We start from the raw sequence: 21,453 nt of genomic DNA, 5'->3' as shown, positions 1-21,453 counted from the left end.
GTGAAAAAAGACCTGAGTGGTCAGAACATTTGGCATCAAGGATTAAAGCTTCTTCGTTCAATTTTTAGAATTCCCTAATGTATGATAAATCTATTTACCCGGGCTAAAGACTTGACAATTCGTTAATAAACAGCAGCTTATCTGATGGTATGAGAAACCACTGTCTGGATTACACAGGTGCTGCCTTTTATTACTCTGGCTATTTATGTCAACAACTATTTATTTAATCTTGAGTCAAGGAAAAACAATTTTCTAGTAACACTGATTACTCATCATCTTGAAATATGCGTTTATTTTCCTTTCATATATAGGACTTATGTCAAGACCAACAGTGAAAAGTTAGCACCAATAACAAATACTTCTGTCTATAATATAGCTTACAGGTGGAACTCCTTCAACAACGTTTGACTCCCTTTTCATTTTTTTTTTTAAGATCTTATTTATTTATCAGAGAGAGGGAGAGAGACAGAGAGACTTGCTGCACAAGCAGGAGAAGCGGCAGGCAGAGGGAGAGGCAGCCTCCCCGCTGAGCAAGGAGCCCGATGCGGGACTCGATCCCAGGACCCTGGGATCATGACCTGAGCCGAAGGCAGATGCCCAACCGACTGAGCCACCCAGGCGTCCCTCCCTTTTCATTTTTATGCTAAGAGGGAGAATAGAGAGAAGATTTATATTAGCATGAGATATAATTTTAAGAAATTTCTGCCATTTTATTCTCCAAAAAGTTAAAATAATGAATTTATAGTTCCCCCAAAGGAAATAAATTTAATGAGCCCAGGCCACTCTGACACTAACAGAAGAAGAAAAATTCTAAAAGAAATGACTATATACAAGAATGCAACCACTTCCTTCTTAATCTACTTTTAAATATTTAATGGTAATGAAAAAAATTAATCCATGATTCTTACATTGCAAAGCACCGCTGTGATCTAGGCATACGGAACTATATGTGTGAGAATATACATTTAAGGACAAATCCACATACCCTGCAGTATCTGTTCGTATACCTTGATGCATAACAAAAAGTAGGTGCTCACTATATTGTCCACCGGAAACTAATATAACACTGTATGCGAACTACACTGGAATTAAAATGTTTTAAAAAGCACGTGCATTGTTTTTCTTACCACTCTCGAAATTTCTTTTTGATTACATGCCTCAAACTGGGTCAAGAATGAGATCAGTCACTGAACCAAAAGAATACTTCCAGAAACCTCCACTTAAAATTTAGAGACAAATCAAAATCATTAACTCTTGATTTCAACATCCTAAAATCAGGGACTTAAGCTGAAAATCAACCAGAGCAGATACACTGGTTTCCACTGATGTATTAACAAGACATGGCTCTAGAGCACTCTTTGGAAAACAGCAGACCTGGAGGCAGGATGTTCCTATCATGAAGAGCATGACTGTATTTGGAATAATGTCTGGATAAAGATTTTTAAACACATAACAAGTCTAAAATAGACTTTCCAGGTGTTCAAGAGGTTGAAACATTTCCCCATGTGATACAATCTATTAAAATGCAAATGCAGAAAAGAAATGAAAGGAAAATATTTCCAGAACAGAGAACCTGATTTTCTGATAGCTTTCCACTTAACCACAGTGTTTTAATAAACTTCCATTCAAAGTGTTCTTTGAAGCCTGTTGTCTTTTTTTTTTCTAGATGTTAAAGAGTTTCCACCTGAAGGAGGGGGGAGATTTCTAAAAGATTTATCCTGGTTACTAAGAATGAAAAGAACACTCAACAGATCATGGATGATTTCATGACAACATTCTCAGGGAGAAAGCTGCCATCGCTTATGCTCTATCCACTGGCAAAGCACCTGTAACATGCTTCTGGGGCGCCTGGGTGGCTCAGTCAGTTAAGCATCTGCCTTCAGCTCAGGTCAAGATCCCAGGTTCCTGGGATCTAGCGCCGCATCAGGCTCCCTGCTCAGCGGGGACAGCCTGCTTCTCTCTCCCTCTGCTGCTCCCCCTGCTTGTTCTCTCTCTCTCTGTAAAATAAATGAAATGTTAAAAAAAAAAAAAAAAAAGCATCAGTAACACGCTTCTAAAAGCCCAAGAGAAGTGTGTGTCGATACTTACTAAAGACTGACTTCCTTCTTTCTCATGTACTTTCCAGAGATGAGCTCTAGCACCCAGATGGTTCCTGATGGATCAAGAGAGCATTTGAGTATCATCAAAAGCCTGGTCAAAAGCCAGGCTGGGTTTGCTGTAAGCTTAGAGGTTATTATCTTAAGTAAATCACTTACTTTTGTTTCCTAAATTCCCGTCTCTCTCCAACTCCTGTGATTTCATTTTGAAACAATTGGTCTTGAAGTTCCAGGAAAACAGTTGTTGGAAATTTTATGAAATCAAGGCCAATGACTTAGGTAATTGGTTATGAAAAAGAAATATACCACAGGGCCATGTGTGTGTGTCTTGTGAGTACATGTGAATCAAGATTATCTGCTCTACAACTGTATTCAGTCTTTGAATCTGTATCTTTCCTATATGGAATCATTGAATACTTACACTGGATAGCTTTTGGGGGGTAGGGGGTGGGGAATCGGCTGTTTTAGAAATAATCCATTGTCTGCAAATATTTAGGTTTGCAAATGCCTTGAAAATAGGGACTTTTTGTCCCAATGCTTAGGACCACAACCTACCACCAGCGGGACGCCTGCTTCTCCCTCCCCAACCCCCCCTGCTTGTGTTCCCTCTCTCGCTGTGTCTCTCTCTGTCAAATAAATAAATAAAATCTATTTTAAAAATAAAATGCAGGAAGTAAAATTATCAGGTACTAAATATTGAAGTGCTAACATTTGTCTTCAGTGCTCAACGAAACCCCAAGCAAATGCATTAGGTGTTTGGCAATTTCATTTCCTTGACTGGTAGATAACAGGAGAAGCTGGAACCCTGTCTGGTGTACTTCCATGAACCACAGCTTCCAAAGAACCAATCGTGTATATGGTTTTCTCTTCGTGCCATCACATACCCAGAAACACAGTCCACCATGAATAATCTATTACAAATTCTACTTTGGAAAATAAATAGGGAAGGGTTCAAGTTAATATAAACACAAAAAGGCTCGAATTCTATTTCAACACTCTGAAGTTGCATTGTCCTAAAAGGGCGTGGCACCGGGAGATGCAAATACCCTCCTGAAACCATCCCTTCTTCTATCCTGCCAACAAATACTAATCAGCTACAAAGTGTCCAATCCTGGGTTCAGAGGCTTTTGCAATAACATAATAGATGGGCTCTATGAGGACTGGGGCCCCAAGGCTAAGAGAAGAGACAGGCAGTCAACACATAATTACCTAAATTATAATTTAACCATAATTGGGACAAGTACTATAAAGATGTGATTTAAAACATAACCAAATTTTAAAACTTTATGTGAAATAAAATGTCACAGGCTCATTGTTGTAAACATCTGGGTTTTTTTTTTCTCCATTTTCTTTATGTCAAAATAAATGATAATGTTTAAAGTAAAGGGGCAGGGAAGAAATGATAAGAGAAGATGAAGATTTCAGTCATAAAATGAAAATCAACGTTCAGCCCCACGGTGTCACAGGAGCTACGAAGTCAAATCGCTGAGGGGGGATCAATGGACTATATATAGCAAAACCATATGGAATTTCGATCCAGCAAATTTCCACCCGCTCCCACCTCACGTCAGAGCACTATGCTTTCATATGTATTTATCAGTATTTATTCCTGTTGAAACTGGCCCAGAAATACTATTCCAGTTTCTCTTGAAATGGTTGCACAAAAGTGATAAACTGTGTCATAAAGATACTTTGATGCGTTTTCTGACTTGTCACAAAGAACTACAAAGTTGAAGTTGTCGTGTGCCTGTGATTGGGGTGGGGGGGGACTTTAAATAACAGTATTTGAATTAAGATAAATCACACACCCCTAAGGTAATGCCAAAGTACTAAGCATACTAACACAAGCAATTGGGATACACTAGGAAAGTCATGAGTACCAAAGACTGCCTAGCTCCAAGCCGGCTGAAAACTGAGGCAACACAAATATGAAATTAATGAAAACTGAGGAGTTTGGGAGTATTAACATCATAGCACAAACACAGAGTGAAGTGGAGAATTTCTATATTATGATATATGTATCACTTAATATATACTCTACTGGGAAATAAAAGAACACAAGTAAAATGTCATACTCACAAATTCCTGAGATATTACATGATTACCACTTTGAACAAGGTACAAGCTTCCCAAATCTTATCTTTTTAACATTTTATTGGACAACCACAAACAGTGCTTTCTCTGTTACTAATAAGCTGTATTTCCATGTATGATTATTATGGAGGAAAAAAAAACAGGAATAAAGAGTAATCAGAACATTCTAATAGATTAAAAATGTATATCAAAATGGTGCAATATTTGCCAGCTGTGGACAAGAGCTATAATAATCACCTTTACAGAGATTACTGACAAAATAACAATAGTAATCAAATATATGTAACTGTGTAACTATTTAAACTCCTAACAAAGGCTTTTATGACACTATTAGCATTAGCAGTAAACAAGCAACTCCCATAAAATATGACTTAATATCACCCTGATAAGAGTTTAAGTACATATAACCATTGTTATGTGAAAAGACACGATTTTTAATATGTGACAACCCGACAGGATTTAATTACCACACCTACTTCAAAACTATTAGCTGTTTCATTCAAACCTGAAAAAACAATATTTATACGGCTATTGAGAATCATTATGATTGATGCAATCTTTTGTGTTATTCCTTTTATAGTCACTTACATTTGTTATTATGAACAAGGAAAAAAAAGAAAGGGGAAATGTGTGTTTCTGTTTTGCAACAAAGCTTTTCTGATGATGACTAACTTCTTCCTTTGAACACAAAAAGCCTCTTTAACTAATGTACATATAAATATGTTCTTTACAATGTGCACCAAGCAAGGAAAGAAGAAAAAAAAAAAAAAAGCTAGCCTGTAGGACTTAAGCCAGAATTAAAAGCAACCTAGGCAAGATGAGTACATGAAAGCTGTCAGGATAGATGTTATTCTTACTCTCAATTTCTTACAGCTCATCTGCTCTCAAGGAAGAAAAACCATAGTTTCTTTTAACCATATCCACAACAGATCTCACTTGAAAGGAAACACAGCCAGTGATTTGGCATGAATGGGCACATTACCAATTTTCCAGCATCACTACTGAATATTTATGTCGGTGACGAATGATGACACCAGTGAAATATTTTAACACGAAGCCTTGCCTTGTAAATCGTCTCGATGCTGTGTCAAAACAACACCTACCATAAATCAGAGGTTTTAGGACCAGTATTTCTTGTTCTAACATGCTACCTGCTCAGCAGAATCACTTGTGTGAACAGGCATAGATTAATGTGTGCTAAGCACAGCCATCTTCCCTCCTAACTTATAGAGCTATAATTTAACAGGCCTATTATCGTCAACGTAATTTTGACAGTGCTGAAATATTATACTTGTTAAAAATATGCACTTAGCACTAACTCCAGTGGTCATTTGAACGGAATAAACAGAGAGGTATCCCTACAATTATCTGGCTTCTCTACCAAGGACTCTTCAAGCAAGAATGTTGACAATTGATTTTATAAAGACTCCAGCAAGACAGTTTTTCTGATTGTATTAGCTCACCGCGCTGCTTTCAGTTCACTTTTCACTTTGCCTCGAGTTATTTATTAGCAGCTTATAGTGGATGCTAACGTGTCCCTTTCCAGTTTCAAGAAACAAAACAATCGTTCAAACCTCCATCACCCACCTCTCCCCAACGCTCAACTCCCACCCATGCATATCCCAAAATTCAGGATAGCTTAGATTTGTGAAAGCATCTCCAGAGCCTCATTTCCCGCTCAAATTAGAAATCTTAATCCTTTGGGCAACCTAGATTTTGGATTAGGAGGACACACAAATAGGTCTCTCATTATTCACTATGCCACTATTCACGTTCCATACGTTCCTGGGTGTAAGCACCTCCCACCAGGAGAATAAAATTGACCAAAGAAGAAGTTACTGCATTTATTTTTCTCCTTTTGTACTACGTTAGCCCTAACTTAATCTGTAAGGGGGAAAAAAAGGATATATGTTTGTACTCTTCTGAGACTGGACACATAAGGGAACACACACACCGCTGCAGAAAAACCGGTCATGTAAAATGAGCACACTGGGGACGCCTGGGTGGCTCAGTCGTTAAGTGTCTGCCTTCGGCTCAGGTCATAATCCCAGGGTCCTGGGATCGAGTCCCACATCGGGCTCCCTGCTCAGTGAGGAGCCTGCTTCTCCCTCTCCCTCTGCTGCTCCCCCTGCTTGTGCTCTCTCTATGACAAATAAATAAAAATCTTTAAAAATATAAAATGAGCACACTGTCCACAACCCAATATTAACTCTGCACTTCCCTGAGAGAATAAACAAACACCAACATCTACCGACCCCAGCGGCTCACTTTCCTAAAGCCAAATTAACAAACGGGGAAGCAAACAAATATTTATCTGGAATCCACTGCGGTCAATGCACTCAGCCAAGTGTTATGTCACCATTTCTAGGCATGAAGAACCAGGACAACTCTCCATGCATCTTGTCTCCAAAATGAAGGGTGAAATTCTAGAGACTTGACAAGACTAGAACGTCTCTACGGACTCTGCTGGCGTGGAAGGAAACTGAAGAAACTGTCTGGTCCTATTTCTCCCTAAACTCATGTCATACGAGCCACCGTATTCTACCCTTAAGGAATCTGAATATATATCCAGTCAAGAGGTCAGCGGCTGCCTCTTCCAGTCACTAGGCGAGAAGTTGTCAGTTAAGAAATCCAAGTGACCTTGTTTGAAATGCCAGATATTCTGGGACAACACTGTAATTCATTATTCAAGAGTTCAATGTCTCAAACATAATAAATTACACCAGCGATTTCAAAACTCTGTATCAACAGTACAAAATACAGACTCTAGCTATAAAAAATGGAATTTCTAAGCTTTAAATTAAAAAAAAAAAGTAACATAAAATAAAACAGGTTTTTGCAATAAGGTGCCCTTACATTATATTCCTGAAATAACGTAGATCATGCTGCCCTCTTGTGCCAGACATAAAAAAATAAAATGAATTCACCCCATCCAAGGAAAACACGGTTTACAGGGAATACAGAAATTCTCTCTTAATTTCTGACTGATTTCCTTTTGACCTGGCATTTGTGTTACCTATGTATTAAGATCTGACAGAACAGAGATGGTGGAAGACAAATGTTGATCGGGGAAGAGGCAGGTGCCGCACACAGCACAGGGACGCAGACCACGTCCACAAAGGCACTCCTCAACACAAGGTGCAAGCAGAATGTGTGCAAAATGCTGGGACAGCTGAAAATGTGCGGCTATACACAATACCATTCCCAAAATCCACAGAGGAGGGAAGGGTAAAAATAGAGGAAGGAAGGGAAAAAGAAGAAAACTAGCTTTTGCCATTCTGAGATGACACACTAGCTGATTCAGATTTTACCCGAACAGCTGAAGATTGATTGGTTTATGAAAAATCAGAGGGTAATAAGATGGTGCATTATAGAAGCAAAAAAGCTAAGTAAACTTCATGCAACCATACATAGGTCCAAAATGGAGAGAAACTGAAGTCGTGGAGCTTGGAGAGATGGAACCTTGTTAAAAATCAGAGCTCTGGGGTGTGGTTAGAGAGACGTGGCTACCGAGCAGAAACATGCACTGTGCAGGTTCACCTTGTCCTTCTCCCTAAATCCAAGTCAGTGAGCCTGGGATGTTGATGGGGCAGCCAGAGTTTCGGGACCCTTCACTGAAGGCTCAGTTCTCTGCATAAATTTGAAGGATCTCCCACTGATGAACAAGATGGGAAAGGCATGGGAGGGAGGCAGCACATCGGGGGTGGGAGCACCCGTGAACAAATGTAAAAAGACATTTCCACAATTCGGATCAGGGTCACCGAGAATATTCCGGCAACAGTGGGAACTGAAGGTGACCATGGAAGGGAACACTAGCAGGACACCTGCAAATCCACACGAGGCTATGGTGCCGGCCGCCCCAGTCACCACCCCAAGTCTCGCTGGCTGGAAACTACCCCTGTACCCTCTCTTTTCCAAACTCCAGGACGCTGTCAGGATCATAGGAAACGGACTGACTTCTCCCGGAGAGGGTACTCTGAATGACAAATTACTGAGAAGAGAACGATGTGCCTCCTGATCTCTCCATGCTGCTCAGAGGACCCTCTGTAACTCAGGGGGCGCAACATCACACCGAGCACTTGTATCCACTTCATGTGGCTATTTAACAGAACTTAACAATTGAGCGTATCCGCCCCTCAGCTCTAGCGGGGAGTTGTTTTTTAATATCATATAACCATTAAAGTACATACAATCAATGATGTCTACTAGGAACCATAATTCAAGGCTTTTGCTTATTCTTCCCAGTGGTTTAAAAACTACAAAAATTTTAACCCAATGGTAAAATCTACCACATAAAATATTTTTAATTAAAAAAAAAAATATTTTTAATCTACCACCAAAAAGAGTAAATAATTCAGGGCCCCTAAACATTCTGGACAACCTAGGCCTATCTCTGGTGTCCTTACTCGGGCTTCTATTTTCTTGAAGGAAGAAAGCCCGGCTAACAGACCTGGGAGGGGGGAGGCAAGATAAACAGTAGCGTGCTACCCTAAGATTAGCGACCCTGAAGATTTAGACTCGTCCCAAATCCTTGAATAATAAATAAATCGGCATGTGGAGAAGCCTACAGGTCTTGAACAGGAAGAGCCTGGTTAACTGTGGCCACGAGCGTTCGGGGGCTGTGATAACAGAAATGCAGTCCCACTTACTGCTCCAAACTCTATGACTGTAGCTTTCACATTAACTGGCAAAGTGGAGCGACTTCCTGGCCATCAGATACATAGGGCCCCCAATCCCTTTCTGACCACAGATGCAACAAGACTGCAGACTCGTGGGGGCCTCTGCAGGTCACCATTCCTGTGCTCTGCACAGGGCCTGAGTTAAACAAACATGTGGAATGAAATGCACAAAATGCTTCCCTGAACAGTCTTATCTAACCCTCAGGACAGCCTTGTGAAGCACATAGGGCAGCTCTTCCTTCCAGTTCCCAGGTGAGGAAGTTCCAACCCACTATGGCTAAGAAACCACAGCTGCTGACCAGGTGCTGAGTGCTGTTCCGAGCCCCGTGAATGTACTGATCTGCTTTATTCCCACAATATCTTTTTTTTTTTTTAAGATTTTATTTATTTGTCAGAGAATGAGAGAGAGAAGCAGGCTCCCTGCTGAGCAGGGAGCCCAATGTGGGGCTCGATCCCAGGACTCTGAGATCATGACCTGAGCTGAAGGAAGACGCTTAACTGACTGAGCCACCCAGGCACCCCTTATTCCCCCAATATCTTGCTAAGGGAGGAGTATACAGCATCCTCATTTCACAGATAAGAACATTGAGGCACAGAGAAATTAAGTAACTAGCACGTGAGGATTAATAGAACCATAACCAGCTATTACAATTAGTAGCTAGCACCAGGTCTGAACCCAAGCAGCTGGATCCACAGTCCACGCTGTTAACCACGACAACGTCCTGCTTTGAGATTCGCCTGCCCGGTAGCATCGACACCCTTTGGCCTGGGTCACGCGGCTAGTTAACAAGCCAGCCCACCTCCCTGCCTGGACAAGTCCTGTCAATTATCTCCTGCCGAAACAAAGCCTGAACAGTGGGAACAGATGTTGATGGACTGACTCTTCCTAGGCACCCAGGTCAGGGGGCTGCCTTCAGAAGCAAGACAGGTCAAAGGCCTCAGGCTGGAGGCACCTCCAGGTGCACTCATGGCAAGAACTTACTCTTACAGATCTATGTGCAAAGTGGACACTCATTTATTGTCCACAGACACAAACAGTGGAATAGAAGCTTCTATGCCCCCCACCCCATAGTCAGATTTTGTCTGGTAGGAGCTAACCATTAGTGGAGCTTTTCGTAGAACAGGAATCAACACACATAGCCATTTCTCCCAAGCCTCTCCTCCGTTTCCAAATGCTGAAATGTGATCGGACACTTAACTGTGTCAACAAGGCCAACTGACTGAGAAAACCTGCTGTCTGACTTACCTATTGGGTTTCTATCAAAGAACAACACTGGAGCTCTCAGAATGGACTCGAACATCTTGTTGTGCAAAGTTTGTGAAGAATGGACGAGGACGTAGAATACAAACAGAGATCTCGCTGTGCCAAAAAGGACAGTAGCCACAGTTAAACCTGAAAGAAAGGAACATCACTCAGAGAACTTGTCCTTTCTTCAGCGATGCCAAAGCATGTCGGGCACGTTAGAGAGATATTATGTATTTTATTCCATAAAACACCATAGATTCTCTTAAGAGTTCGATGCATTTGTAAGATACATTTATAAAGGAGAATAGAATTTCTTTTTCTCTCATTAAAGAGATACTGTATGTAAAAAAAAAAAAAAAATCAGGTGTAAACTACAATTTCATGCTAGGCTTCCCTAATTCAATGACAAGTTCTATTAATAACGCAGAAGAAAAAGAGAGAATTATAAAAACTAGTTGGTCTTCCCTTCTCTGTATTTCAAGTTTTACTATTTATACGTCTCACAATCTAAAACCGTGGTATGCTCGGACGCCGGCATGTGAGTTAACAGGGCGCGGAGGGAAATGATGTACCATTTCTTTGTAGAAAATACCCAGGGTGGCTTTTAAAGAATATGAAAATACCATATTAATTGTCAAGCAGAAAATCTCTCAACTGAATTGCAAGAAAATACTAAATCTGGGTTTGCGTGAAATAATCTCCATGAGCCACTAATCCCTCTCACCCCAAGTGTTTTATACAAAAACACAAAGCATTTTTAAATGAATGGAATCATTTAAATTATAGATTTTTATTAAGGACATAAATCAGTACCTATCTCCTGAACTCCCAATGCTAAACAGACTAGGGGTAGCTTCTGTGATAAAGACCCCATCAAGTGCATTCTTCCCTTTCAGAGGACACCTCACTGTTGTTTAGACTCTCAAAGCTGCTCAAATACGGGCGCCTGGGTGGCTCAGTTGGTTAAGCGACTGCCTTCGGCTCAGGTCATGATCCTGGAGTCCCGGGATCGAGTCCCACATCGGGCTCCCAGCTCAGCGGCGAGCCTGCTTCTCCCTCTGACCTTCTCCCCTCTCATGCTGTTTCTCTCTCTCGCTCTCTAATACATAAATAAATAAAATCTTTAAAAAAAAAAAAAAAAAAAGCTGCTCAAATACCTGAACTCTGTCCACAGGTGTTTTCCTGGGCCCCCCTCCCCCCATCCCACTTTAAAGTGCAGTAAAACTGCTCCTTCCTCCTTCCGGGCTTCTCATGGCCCACCAGTGTGGAAGGTAAACGGCTCAGGTGTTCAGGTTTCTTAGCAAGTGATCCACGAAATAAATACCAAATTTCAGTGAGTAGGTTTTCACAAAGATCACTTGGTCTATCTATGCAGAAAGCCTGTATGAGCGTTTCCAGTGAGAATACTTAAAATTTTAGATGAGGCTTTCCTTTAAAAACTACGTGATGCCACATATATTCTAAGCACTCTTGTGAAAACAGAGCGCTGTGTTAATATTAGTCTGGCAAGCCAAATGTTAAATTAATCACACAGTTGGGGACGTGATAACATTGTGATCTCAAGGTAAGAAAGAGAAGGAATCCTAATTCCCAGACACTGGATTTTTCCCTGCTTAGCTTCTCTCTTAAGTAATTAGTGAAGCCCAAGAGATGAGCAGTATGGGGAAGGGAGCTTTGCATACCTGCGAGGGCATAATGCTTTTATGTGGGGGAACCTTGCTGCCAGAGGATTTCATCCAAGTTCAATAAAAGCCAGGGGTTTATTCAGACAGAATTGGAACAATCCGAACCACAGGGTGGGGATCCGTTTCTAATCCCCTTGCCCATCCAAATAATGATATAAGATTTAGCTAAAGCAACCTATTAGAATAGACAATAGCCACAAATTTCCAGTGGCTGATTTTCTGAATGCTCAATCCTGGTTTAACTTCCAAAATCCAGTACAGAGCAAATTAAGAGTCTTCATTCAACCTCTTTCTTCTAGTAGATTTTAAAAATAATTATTCTAATTAATTCACAGAGTAAATGCGACTCAGACTCTTAATCTGTTAAGACATTACTGAATTACTCCTGGAAGCCCTAGTTACTCACACAGGCTCATTGTAAGCACCTCAGACTCCCGGATAATAAACCGAACGATTAAACTTTACCTGAATAAATTCCTAAGTACCAGGCAAGATCGAGCTTCTCAGTGACATTTTCTTTTCCATTTACCGTGACATTCAGGGCACTTTGTTCATTTGCCCTGTGGAAAATGGAAAAAAAAAAAATTTTTTTTTTTCAACTATAGATGGAATTTAGATAAGTACAAAAAGAAAAAATAAAATTAGCCTGAATTTGGGAGACATGATTTATGCTGGAAAAGGACTCCCAGCACACAGGGCCTCGGGTACATCCACCTTATAAAAATTCAACTTTCAGTTCTCAAAACTGTCCGAGGATCCGACATGGGGAGAGACTGTGGGAGGGTCATACTCCACCAGCAAGAACTTTAGTTTTTCTTTCTCTTTGGGGAAAGTAAGGGAGGATCAGGACAGGAGGCTGAACAAATCCACCTCCAGCCGACTCTGGGGGAAAGAGGCTGCCTGTTGACTTGGTGGCCCCTTGCATCAGACCGGAAACAACTCACCAATAGGAGAGCCACCAGTCCTGAAGAATGTAGGCAACCTAGAACGGGGAGGCAAAAAGATCACACATCACTTAGCACCGTGACACTCTCACTCACCCAAACGGACCATTGAAAGGCTCTGGAAAACGGACACGGTTCTTCCAGCTCTGGTCTACGCCAAGCCCAACATCCCAAGTCACAACACATCAAGTAAGTGTGTTGAGTGACACAAATAATCTCGGTGATACATTAAAATCTTTAAAGAACATTTTTTTTTTCTAGAAGCTCTCTGTCATGTACACGCAACACCACTAAACCTCAGTTTCTCTGTCCCCCAAGATAGCACGTTTCAATGCAAATCCAAGTGGACTGCAAAATACGGTAATAATAAATACATAGAGGGAGGGGCGCCTGGGTGGCTCAGTCGTTAAGCGTCTGCCTTCGGCTCAGGTCATGATCCCAGGGTCCTGGGATCGAGCCCCGCATCGGGCTCCCTGCTCCGCGGGAAGCCTGCTTCTCCCTCTCCCACTCCCCCTGCTTGTGTTCCCTCTCTCGCTGTGTCTCTCTCTGTCAAATAAATAAATAAAATCTTTAAAAAAATAAATAAATAAATAAATAAATAAATAAATAAATACATAGAGGGAAAGCAGTACTGTAAACATCAAGCTGAGGCCACAAAACAAAATAAATGCCCTATTTACCTGCGCTATGATGTTTAGTAGAATGAGGAACACGATGGCCAACCAGTGAGCACCGGCTATTAGGTAATTCTTGTAGGCCTTAAGACCAACTTTTCCTTCTGAACGACTCTCCTCTGACACAGCAACCTGTGTACTCTCGTTCTGAGAAGGGAAAGGAAAAAAAAAGGAAAGCAGTAAGAGACAAAATTTTGTATAATGTACCCCAAAACTTCAAAAGTTCAACAATGTGCTCCACTGGCAAAGCCATGAGCAAAGAGGCCCATCTTACACACTGGTAGGAGTGCAAAATGGTACAGCTCCTCTGGAGAAGGGTGGTTTAAAAGGATCTAGCCAAACCATCTATGTATTCACCATTGGACCCACCCATCCCACTTCTAGGAATCTATTAGCAAAAAGGAAATATTGTTTGTACAAGGTTATTCACTACGGCGTGGCTTTGCTTTGATTTCCGGCACATGCACAATGTACCCAATTCACGTATAAATGCAGAAGCTTATTCCACAATAATAGACAAGAGGATATGGAGCTAATGTATCACCGAGATTATTTGTGTCACTCAATGATGGAATCACAAAACATAGTTAGGAGCTCAAAATATGAGCCAAATAGAGTAAACAGTTCAAACAGCAAGAGTAACGGGCGTCGGGATAGCAGGGGATAGCAAGTGGTCTGAAATCTTTGGTTCCTGAATTTCAGAGAGTGATTCCCGAGTCTGGACTGTGAGGGACTCATCTCCATCCTTATCAGAATCATCCAGGCTCCTAGATTTGGATTGTGAGGGTTTGGATATTGAAGACTACCTGTGCATATTTTTAAGGGAGATGCAGAGCATTTCTGCACATCTATCTGGAGAACATAGAACGCACTGTAGATTCACATAAGCCAAGGATGTCCTTGGGTGTATGCGGGTCTCTGTGGTTTCAAAGATGGTTGAGATGTGATTCTTGAACTTGCAGCCCCGTGACATTCTCCATCCAACACCCAAAGGAGAGCCCTGATCAGGCCTGCTCCCTTCATTCTGTTCTAATTCTACCAAGTCCATGGAACAAGGCCTTGGAACCTTAGAATCCACTATGGGACCAATGAAGAGGTCATGTGCAGAGCAGAATGAAGATGCATGAGGACACTGAGAGCAGACAGGACCAGGGCACGCGGCAAGAGGAGAACTCACGGCTTGCACCTCCGGCGCACCATCTTTCAGCGAGGGTCTGGACGATTGCTGGGACCAAACAGAAGACTCTGAGAAGCTCCGAGTCCTCAAAGCGGGAGATCCTGGAGCTGGACTCTCGTCAGCCTCCTCGTTTTCCTTCTTTAAAAGGGAGCCAAAATCTACCCCAGACTTCAGAAACTCCGTGTAAGTCCCCTTCTGCACCATTTTGCCCTAAAATAAAAATAAAAGAATTTGACACAAGTTCATGTGCCTTTGATAACACTACTCTAACGCTAATCAAAAAAAGTTAACTGGTCTTAAATGACCGTATTCGTAAGAAAATTACCCTTAGGCCTGGAATTCTGGTTGACACATCTAGTGCAACTCAACTGGACACAGAATCGAGCATTCTGTTCTCTGTCAAATCCTGTGTGAGGTGCTGTGTAGCCATGTGTTAAGAATGGAGATCACGAACTACCATGGGCATTTAAAGAAGCAAAAATTACAGACGTTGGTAGGAGTCTCAGTATAGTCTTTCTAGACAACATGGAAATTGAGGCCAAGTGTCACATATTCAAAAGAACAAGGTCAAGCTGGGGAGGATATTCCAGGGAAGAATGAAACTTGACACAATGCGGACACCTGCGTGGTCAGAGTCATCCATCAAATCTCTGCTGCCCACGGCCATGCCGTCACGTGCTGCACTGGGACCAGACACGTGGGAGGTCGTCTTTACTCTCCAACTGCCCATAAACTCAGGAAGTTCCCAACTGCAAATTCAATATTCCACCTGCTAATGTCATTAACTTAGGCGGCCATCAGACTGGGGTGACTCTAATGCCTTGGGGGGTCTGTCTACACAAGCAAACCAAACCCTAAGCCAGAGTCAATGCACTCAAATCCATGAAAATAAAGCTTCACAATCACAAGCAGCCAACTAGGCTTTCCAAAATCAAGCAACTCCTGAAGCTTGAGCAAATCAAATAATTTTCTTGAAACCCACGTGACACATCACTACACATTCCCCTTCCTTACAAAGTTATAGAAAATAAAGTGCAGGTATCTTCACTGGCTTCTCACCCCCATAAAAGAATAGGCAGCTATTCTACTCAGTGGCAAACAACATATTAGGCGAAATCCCAGGGTACCAAACAAAGCAGATGAGGGCAGCTCTGGGGAAGGCAGGCCAGGTGAAGGCAGGCGGCCCAGGACCCCCCTGGTACCCCTCCCATCCTGTGCCCTGACATGGGCCACTGAGAAAAACCCAACGAAGCTTTTGGGAACCAGTCTGATACTGGAGAATTAGAAAATTATTCATGATACAGTGTGTCTTGTTCCATTTGGGAGGCAAAATTCATATGCCTTATTTAATGAAATTACCACTTTCCACTTAGTAAATGCAGATGCACAAGGAAACGACTAGGAGTCTAGAGACAGCAAGCTCACGCGGCAGCCCAGCACAGACAACTTCCAGAGGGGACGCGAGGACAGCCATCCCCGCCCAGCTGCTCGAGAGGGACCGCACGAACACTAGGAATGGATCCAACTCATCCAGGGGAGCTCACTGGTGGACAAATGTTTGCTCTGATAGCACTAAAATTGGGAGTGATGTCTTCAGCAAGAGCAATAAGGAGACTGGCTGACCAGCTTGTTCTCCCACCCACTGGTTCTGTACTCATTAATCCCACCAACACTGGGGCTTTACCAGACTCGCTTCACCCCTGTTCTCCAGATTGGGGAATTGGAGCTTCTTATTCCCAGAGGGCCGCAGAAGCACCGACATGGGGAAGTGCTTCAAAAGAGGCAGAGATTCTGTACTCTTGTCATCCTTCTTAGGGCAGAACTTCATTTGATTAAGTGAGGATGTGACCAAGGGCCTGAGGCAGCAGACCAGGGTTAATGACCCAGGGGCTAAGGCTCTGAGGCAAATACGCCAAGGAGTGAAACATCAAACCATCACTAAGGCCGGAAAATTCTCACTAATCTCCACCTCCCAAACCCATGCTAGCTGTTGGGGGTTGAATTGTGGCCCCCCAAAAAGATACATTTGAGGCCCAAATAGGATACCTGTGGATGGGACCTAATTTAGAAATAGGATCTCTAAAAAAAAAATTAAAAAAAAAAAAAGAAATAGGATCTCTGTGGATGTGATGATGCTGAGGTCATACTGGAGTAGGGTGGACCCCAAAGCCAATATGACGGACGTCCTCGTAGGAGGAGAGATCAGATGCAGTGAACACCGTGTGACAACAGAGCTAGAGACCATAGTGCCACGGCCACAAGCCAAGACCAGCAAGGACAACTGGCAAACACCAGAAGCTGGGAGAGGCGATGAAGGATTCTCCCCAGGAGCCTTCAGGGAGAGCACAACCCTGCCGGCGCCTTGGTTTTGGACTGGTAGCCTTCAGAAGGGTGAAGATGATAAACTTCTGCTGTTGAAGCCCCCCACTTTGTGGTACTTTGTGATGGCAGCTCTAGAAACTGATACACCAGCCTGAGCCCATGCATCCGACTTCTAATTGCTTCTGCTGTTGGCCCTCCAGCAAACATAAGAGAGATCTTTTAAAACCATGCATCAGACCACATCACTCCTCTGCTCTGGACTGTCCAATGGCTTCCAACCCATTACCGGGCCAGCAGCCCACTGCTCTGAGCCCCTCTCCCTCACACTCCCCGGCTTCCTCTGCCTCAGACACACTTCCTCCAGCATGCCAGGTCAGGTCCTTCCTTAGAACCCTGCAGCTGGACCACCTGCCTCAGCCGCCTCTCCCCCAGGTGACCGCCTGACCAGCACCTTCATGTCACTCAGGTCCCCTGAGGCACCACCTCCCCATGGAGGCAGTCATGAGATCAGCTGCCCCCCACCCAACTCCTTCCTTACATCTACCCCCATAAGGATGGAAGCGCCATGATGGCAGGGACTGGTCTGACTTATTGCTGCCCAGACTCTCCCATGTACTGGGCATGCTCAAAGCCCTGTGCTCGGAGACGAGCAACCGACGATACCCTGGAGAGCACATCTCCACCAAGGGTGCTCCGCTTTCCAGCCACGCCTGTTATTAATGGAAGACGCTCTCTGAGTAAACTGCAGATGACAAACAGACACAAACAGGTCTTAGTAGCTCTAATTTCCAAATAATACACTTTGCCGTACGTCGTGGAAGAGGAATACAAAAGCTCTAAATAAAATAGCATCATTATCCTGAACGATTTTTACCAGAACAGTTAACATTTATAATTCTGAGGTAGCAATTTTATCTACTTTAGGGTAATATGGCTCGGAATGCAATAGTTACACTTCTACATGTCTTTGGATTCATGCTCAAAGGCATGAGTACCAGCTCTGGGGAGAACGGGATGCAAAACTGAGGGAGGAGAGGGAGCTTAGCACAAACCCAAGGGGAGACTTGCTGGGAGGTCTCACTGTCAACACACCTGAGTGCTAGCAAGTTCCACAGACTTCTAGAAATTACTTACATCTTTCAATATCAGAATCTGACTTGCAGCTTTTAGGTACTGCAACTGATGAGTCACTAAGATTGTGATCTTCTCATGCAAGGTTTGACAAATACACCTATAAATGTAAAAGGTACAGTATGCAAAAACCACATTAATGGGGGTGCTCCAAATTGAAAAACACACATTTGAAAACACAATGAGACAAAGACAACACAGGAACCAAAGGTCTGTAGTTTAAGTACCGGTGCAAATACAAATCAAATACAAATGTAAATCAATGAACCCAACCAGGTCCTCAAATTTATCAGCAGCAAACTTGAGTCTAGCTCTGCTAAGAGATTCTAAAAAGGAGTCCAGTGAAAGAGCCACCAAGTGCTAAGGGTCCCCCTGACCAACTAAAACTCAACAATTATTTATATATTTCATGATGGAAAACAACTGAGCAATACTGAGATTCAAAACCTGACTAAGCAAAAATACTACTTATTTCATCCCTGTATAGGAGGAATGGGAGGAGGGAACTATGTCATACAAAAATGTTTCCCTTTTTGTCTCCTAGGTGATTATAATTTATGATGTATATACCAGCCCAGAAAATCCTAAATACTCAGTGACCTTCACCAAAGTGCATTTTCTTTCCTTTTTTTTTTTTAAGATTCTATTTATTTGAGGGAGAGAGAGTGAGCACATGAGCAGGGAGAGGGGCAGAGAGAGAGAGGGAGAATCCCTAAGCAGACTCCCTGCTGAGCTCGGAGCCTGCCACGGGGCTCAAACCCAGGACCCCAAGATCATGACCTGAGCCGAAGGCAGACGCTTAACAGACTGAGCCACCCAAGCATCTTCAAAGTGCATTTTCTAGATACTTCTTCCCAAATACTATTAGAAGACAAATGCTGGCATGGCCTCAACTAGTGTCTACAATGTCCCCACAGTCCCATCCAGGGAGCACATTGCCTTTCATCAGGACTGAAAACCTTCCCAATATGAATATGAAAGAAGAGAATCCAAATGGCCCAAACCATAGTGGAAATCATCCAATGGCTCAAAAGACACACCGATTCTCTCAGACAAGAGCCCCCCTCTCAGTACTCAACTCAAGTGTTTTTCTACAGTAATCCCTCAAACTGCTCCTCATTTTAAATGTAGACCCCTAGGAGCTCCACTCCATCCTGCACTCACCATGGTCTGCAACCTCTCCAGCTAAGCAAGTAGCCCAGGTCGTGGCCTCCTGACCACAGGAGGGCACGAGGACATTCTCTGGGCGCAGGGACATTCTCTGGGCGCAGGGACATTCTCTGGGTGCAGAGACATTCTCTGGGTGCAGGGACATTCTCTGGGTGCAGGGACATTCTCTGGGCACCGGGACATTCTCTGGGCACCAGGACATTCTCTGGGCACCGGGACATTCTCTGGGCACCAGGACATTCTCTGGGTGCAGAGACATTCTCTGGGCACCAGGACATTCTCTGGGCGCAGGGACATTCTCTGGGTGCAGAGACATTCTCTGGGCACCCGGACATTCTCTGGGCGCAGGGACATTCTCTGGGCGCAGGGACATTCTCTGGGCACCAGGACATTCTCTGGGCGCAGGGACATTCTCTGGGTGCAGAGACATTCTCTGGGCACCAGGACATTCTCTGGGCGCAGGGACATTCTCTGGGCACCCGGACATTCTCTGGGTGCAGGGACATTCTCTAGGCGCAGGGACATTCTCTGGGCGCCTGAGCCCCCTGCAGAGCCAATCTCAGCAACATGGGCCACAACTCCACCTGCTCATGTGGGTCAGATCAAGAGTTCTGGAGGCACCCAGAACTCTTACCAGCCTGACAAGGTCAGGTGAGCTACCTGACCTCTATGAACCTCAGTGCCTTCATTGCAAAATAAGGCTGCTGACAACTCAAAGGGCACATTGTGGGAAGAGCACTAATCCGCTTGGTAAATGGTCTGTTCACCCTCTTCCCTAACCCACAAGTGGCCCTTTGCTTTGGACTCAGGACAGAAAAGTTCCTAAGGAGACATTTCTGAGACTGGGCCTGAGATCAGAAGACTCCAGGCTGTAGATGTATATACTATTATTCCATTCTTTGCATCCAGAAGGATTGTTTCCCTTTTGACAGGTCCTGGTGTGGCTTTCATTCCTAAGTTTGCTGACCAAGTAAACCCCTCTTCCAGCTTAGCACTAAAGCACTTGATGGAATTGTTTCTCCTTCATTCAAAATTCTGTGCTGGCAGTCCCTGAAGGGGCTGTTAACCAAATCTGATGCGCTGCTATGTCTGAGCTGGGCCAATGCAAAAGTGTTCAAATGTTTTCTTCCTAACATCCACCACAGATAGAGGAATATAAGTACAATGAAGTTATTATGTGATGGCTTTAAATTTTTTCTAAATCACGCTTTTTAATCAAAATCTCCAGGAAAATACTCTATTTGCCAAATTTTTAAGAGTAAAAATTTCCAAGTCATGCCATTAAAAAAAAAAAAAAAAGAATGATTCAGTAACAAGTTATTGAACTTTTAACCTGTGTAAGGGCGGTGTTAAGAGGGGCCTTGTACTGTGGTAGAGGGGATACAAGTAAGACAGTCACTACCCTCATTCGTTCCACTGACAGACATTTGTTGGGGTGCCAGGCACCGTCTTAGCAAAGAGGACACATCCACAGGACCAGAAAACCACGAACACTCTGCATCACGTGGAGGGGGGCACATTCAACAAATACAGAAAATGTACCCTAGGGGCGTGATGTCTGCCATGAAGAAAAAGCAAGGTGAGGGCTGCGATCCTGGGTGTAGGGGACACATGGACCACGAGAGTATCTAGGGGGGAGCATCCCTGCAAGAAGGTACAACTGGGGACAGAAGGTACAACTGGGGACAGAAGGTACAACTGGGGACAGAAACCCTCTGCACAAAGGTGCCTTCGTGCATTCACCCTGGAGTCGGGGGTGGGGAGAACTCATCAGTGACCAAGTACGCGCCCCGAGGGCTGCGGGCAGACAGAAGGGCACAGGGTGAGGATGTGCTGGAACGGGAGACGGAGCAGACGGCAAAGAACCTCGGTCGGCTTTTGAGGCCATGGAGCTGCTCCCTGCACACGAAGGGCGTCTGCGAAGGCCTGAAACAGTGAAGGCGAACAGAGCAGGCGGCAGGGTGGGGAGATCCAGTAAGGACAGACTCAAAGAACTGATTAGGCAGGACGTGGGGGTGTGGGGGAAGGGGCTTCCTAAAATAGGACAGGCTCCACCCCTAAAACCAGTTAGACTGAAACCCATTCACCTGAGGGCCTCTGACCCTCTGCATGAGACAGAATCCACGTAAATGTTTACAACACATAGTTGTAAAACTCGCAAACCTTAATAACCTTGGATATATATTCACGACTGAAGTAAACTGTTAATGGCGAGTAGAAGTGTAATTCATTCAC

The 21,453-nt window shown here is 43.5% G+C and overlaps 1 protein-coding gene across 1 annotated transcript in view; it reads right to left on the bottom strand.

Annotated features, from left to right (window-relative positions):
• Positions 1-21,453, bottom strand: part of ABCC4 (ATP binding cassette subfamily C member 4 (PEL blood group)) — a 241,638-nt gene that overhangs the window by 119,009 nt on the left and 101,176 nt on the right. Inside the window, exons 14-19 of the mRNA XM_036080095.2 lie at positions 18,052-18,148; positions 14,596-14,805; positions 13,425-13,565; positions 12,745-12,782; positions 12,266-12,360; positions 10,116-10,262 (exon numbers count right to left, since the gene is read on the bottom strand). Coding sequence (XP_035935988.2) covers positions 10,116-10,262; positions 12,266-12,360; positions 12,745-12,782; positions 13,425-13,565; positions 14,596-14,805; positions 18,052-18,148 — 728 coding nt within the window. The remainder of the gene's footprint in view (positions 1-10,115; positions 10,263-12,265; positions 12,361-12,744; positions 12,783-13,424; positions 13,566-14,595; positions 14,806-18,051; positions 18,149-21,453) is intronic.

The sequence above is a fragment of the Halichoerus grypus genome, chromosome 4 (genome assembly GCF_964656455.1).
Source record: "Halichoerus grypus chromosome 4, mHalGry1.hap1.1, whole genome shotgun sequence".
Taxonomy (NCBI): Eukaryota; Metazoa; Chordata; class Mammalia; order Carnivora; family Phocidae; genus Halichoerus; species Halichoerus grypus.
The sequence above is the reverse complement of the archived record's forward strand: the minus strand, read 5'-3'. Positions and strand labels throughout refer to the sequence as shown.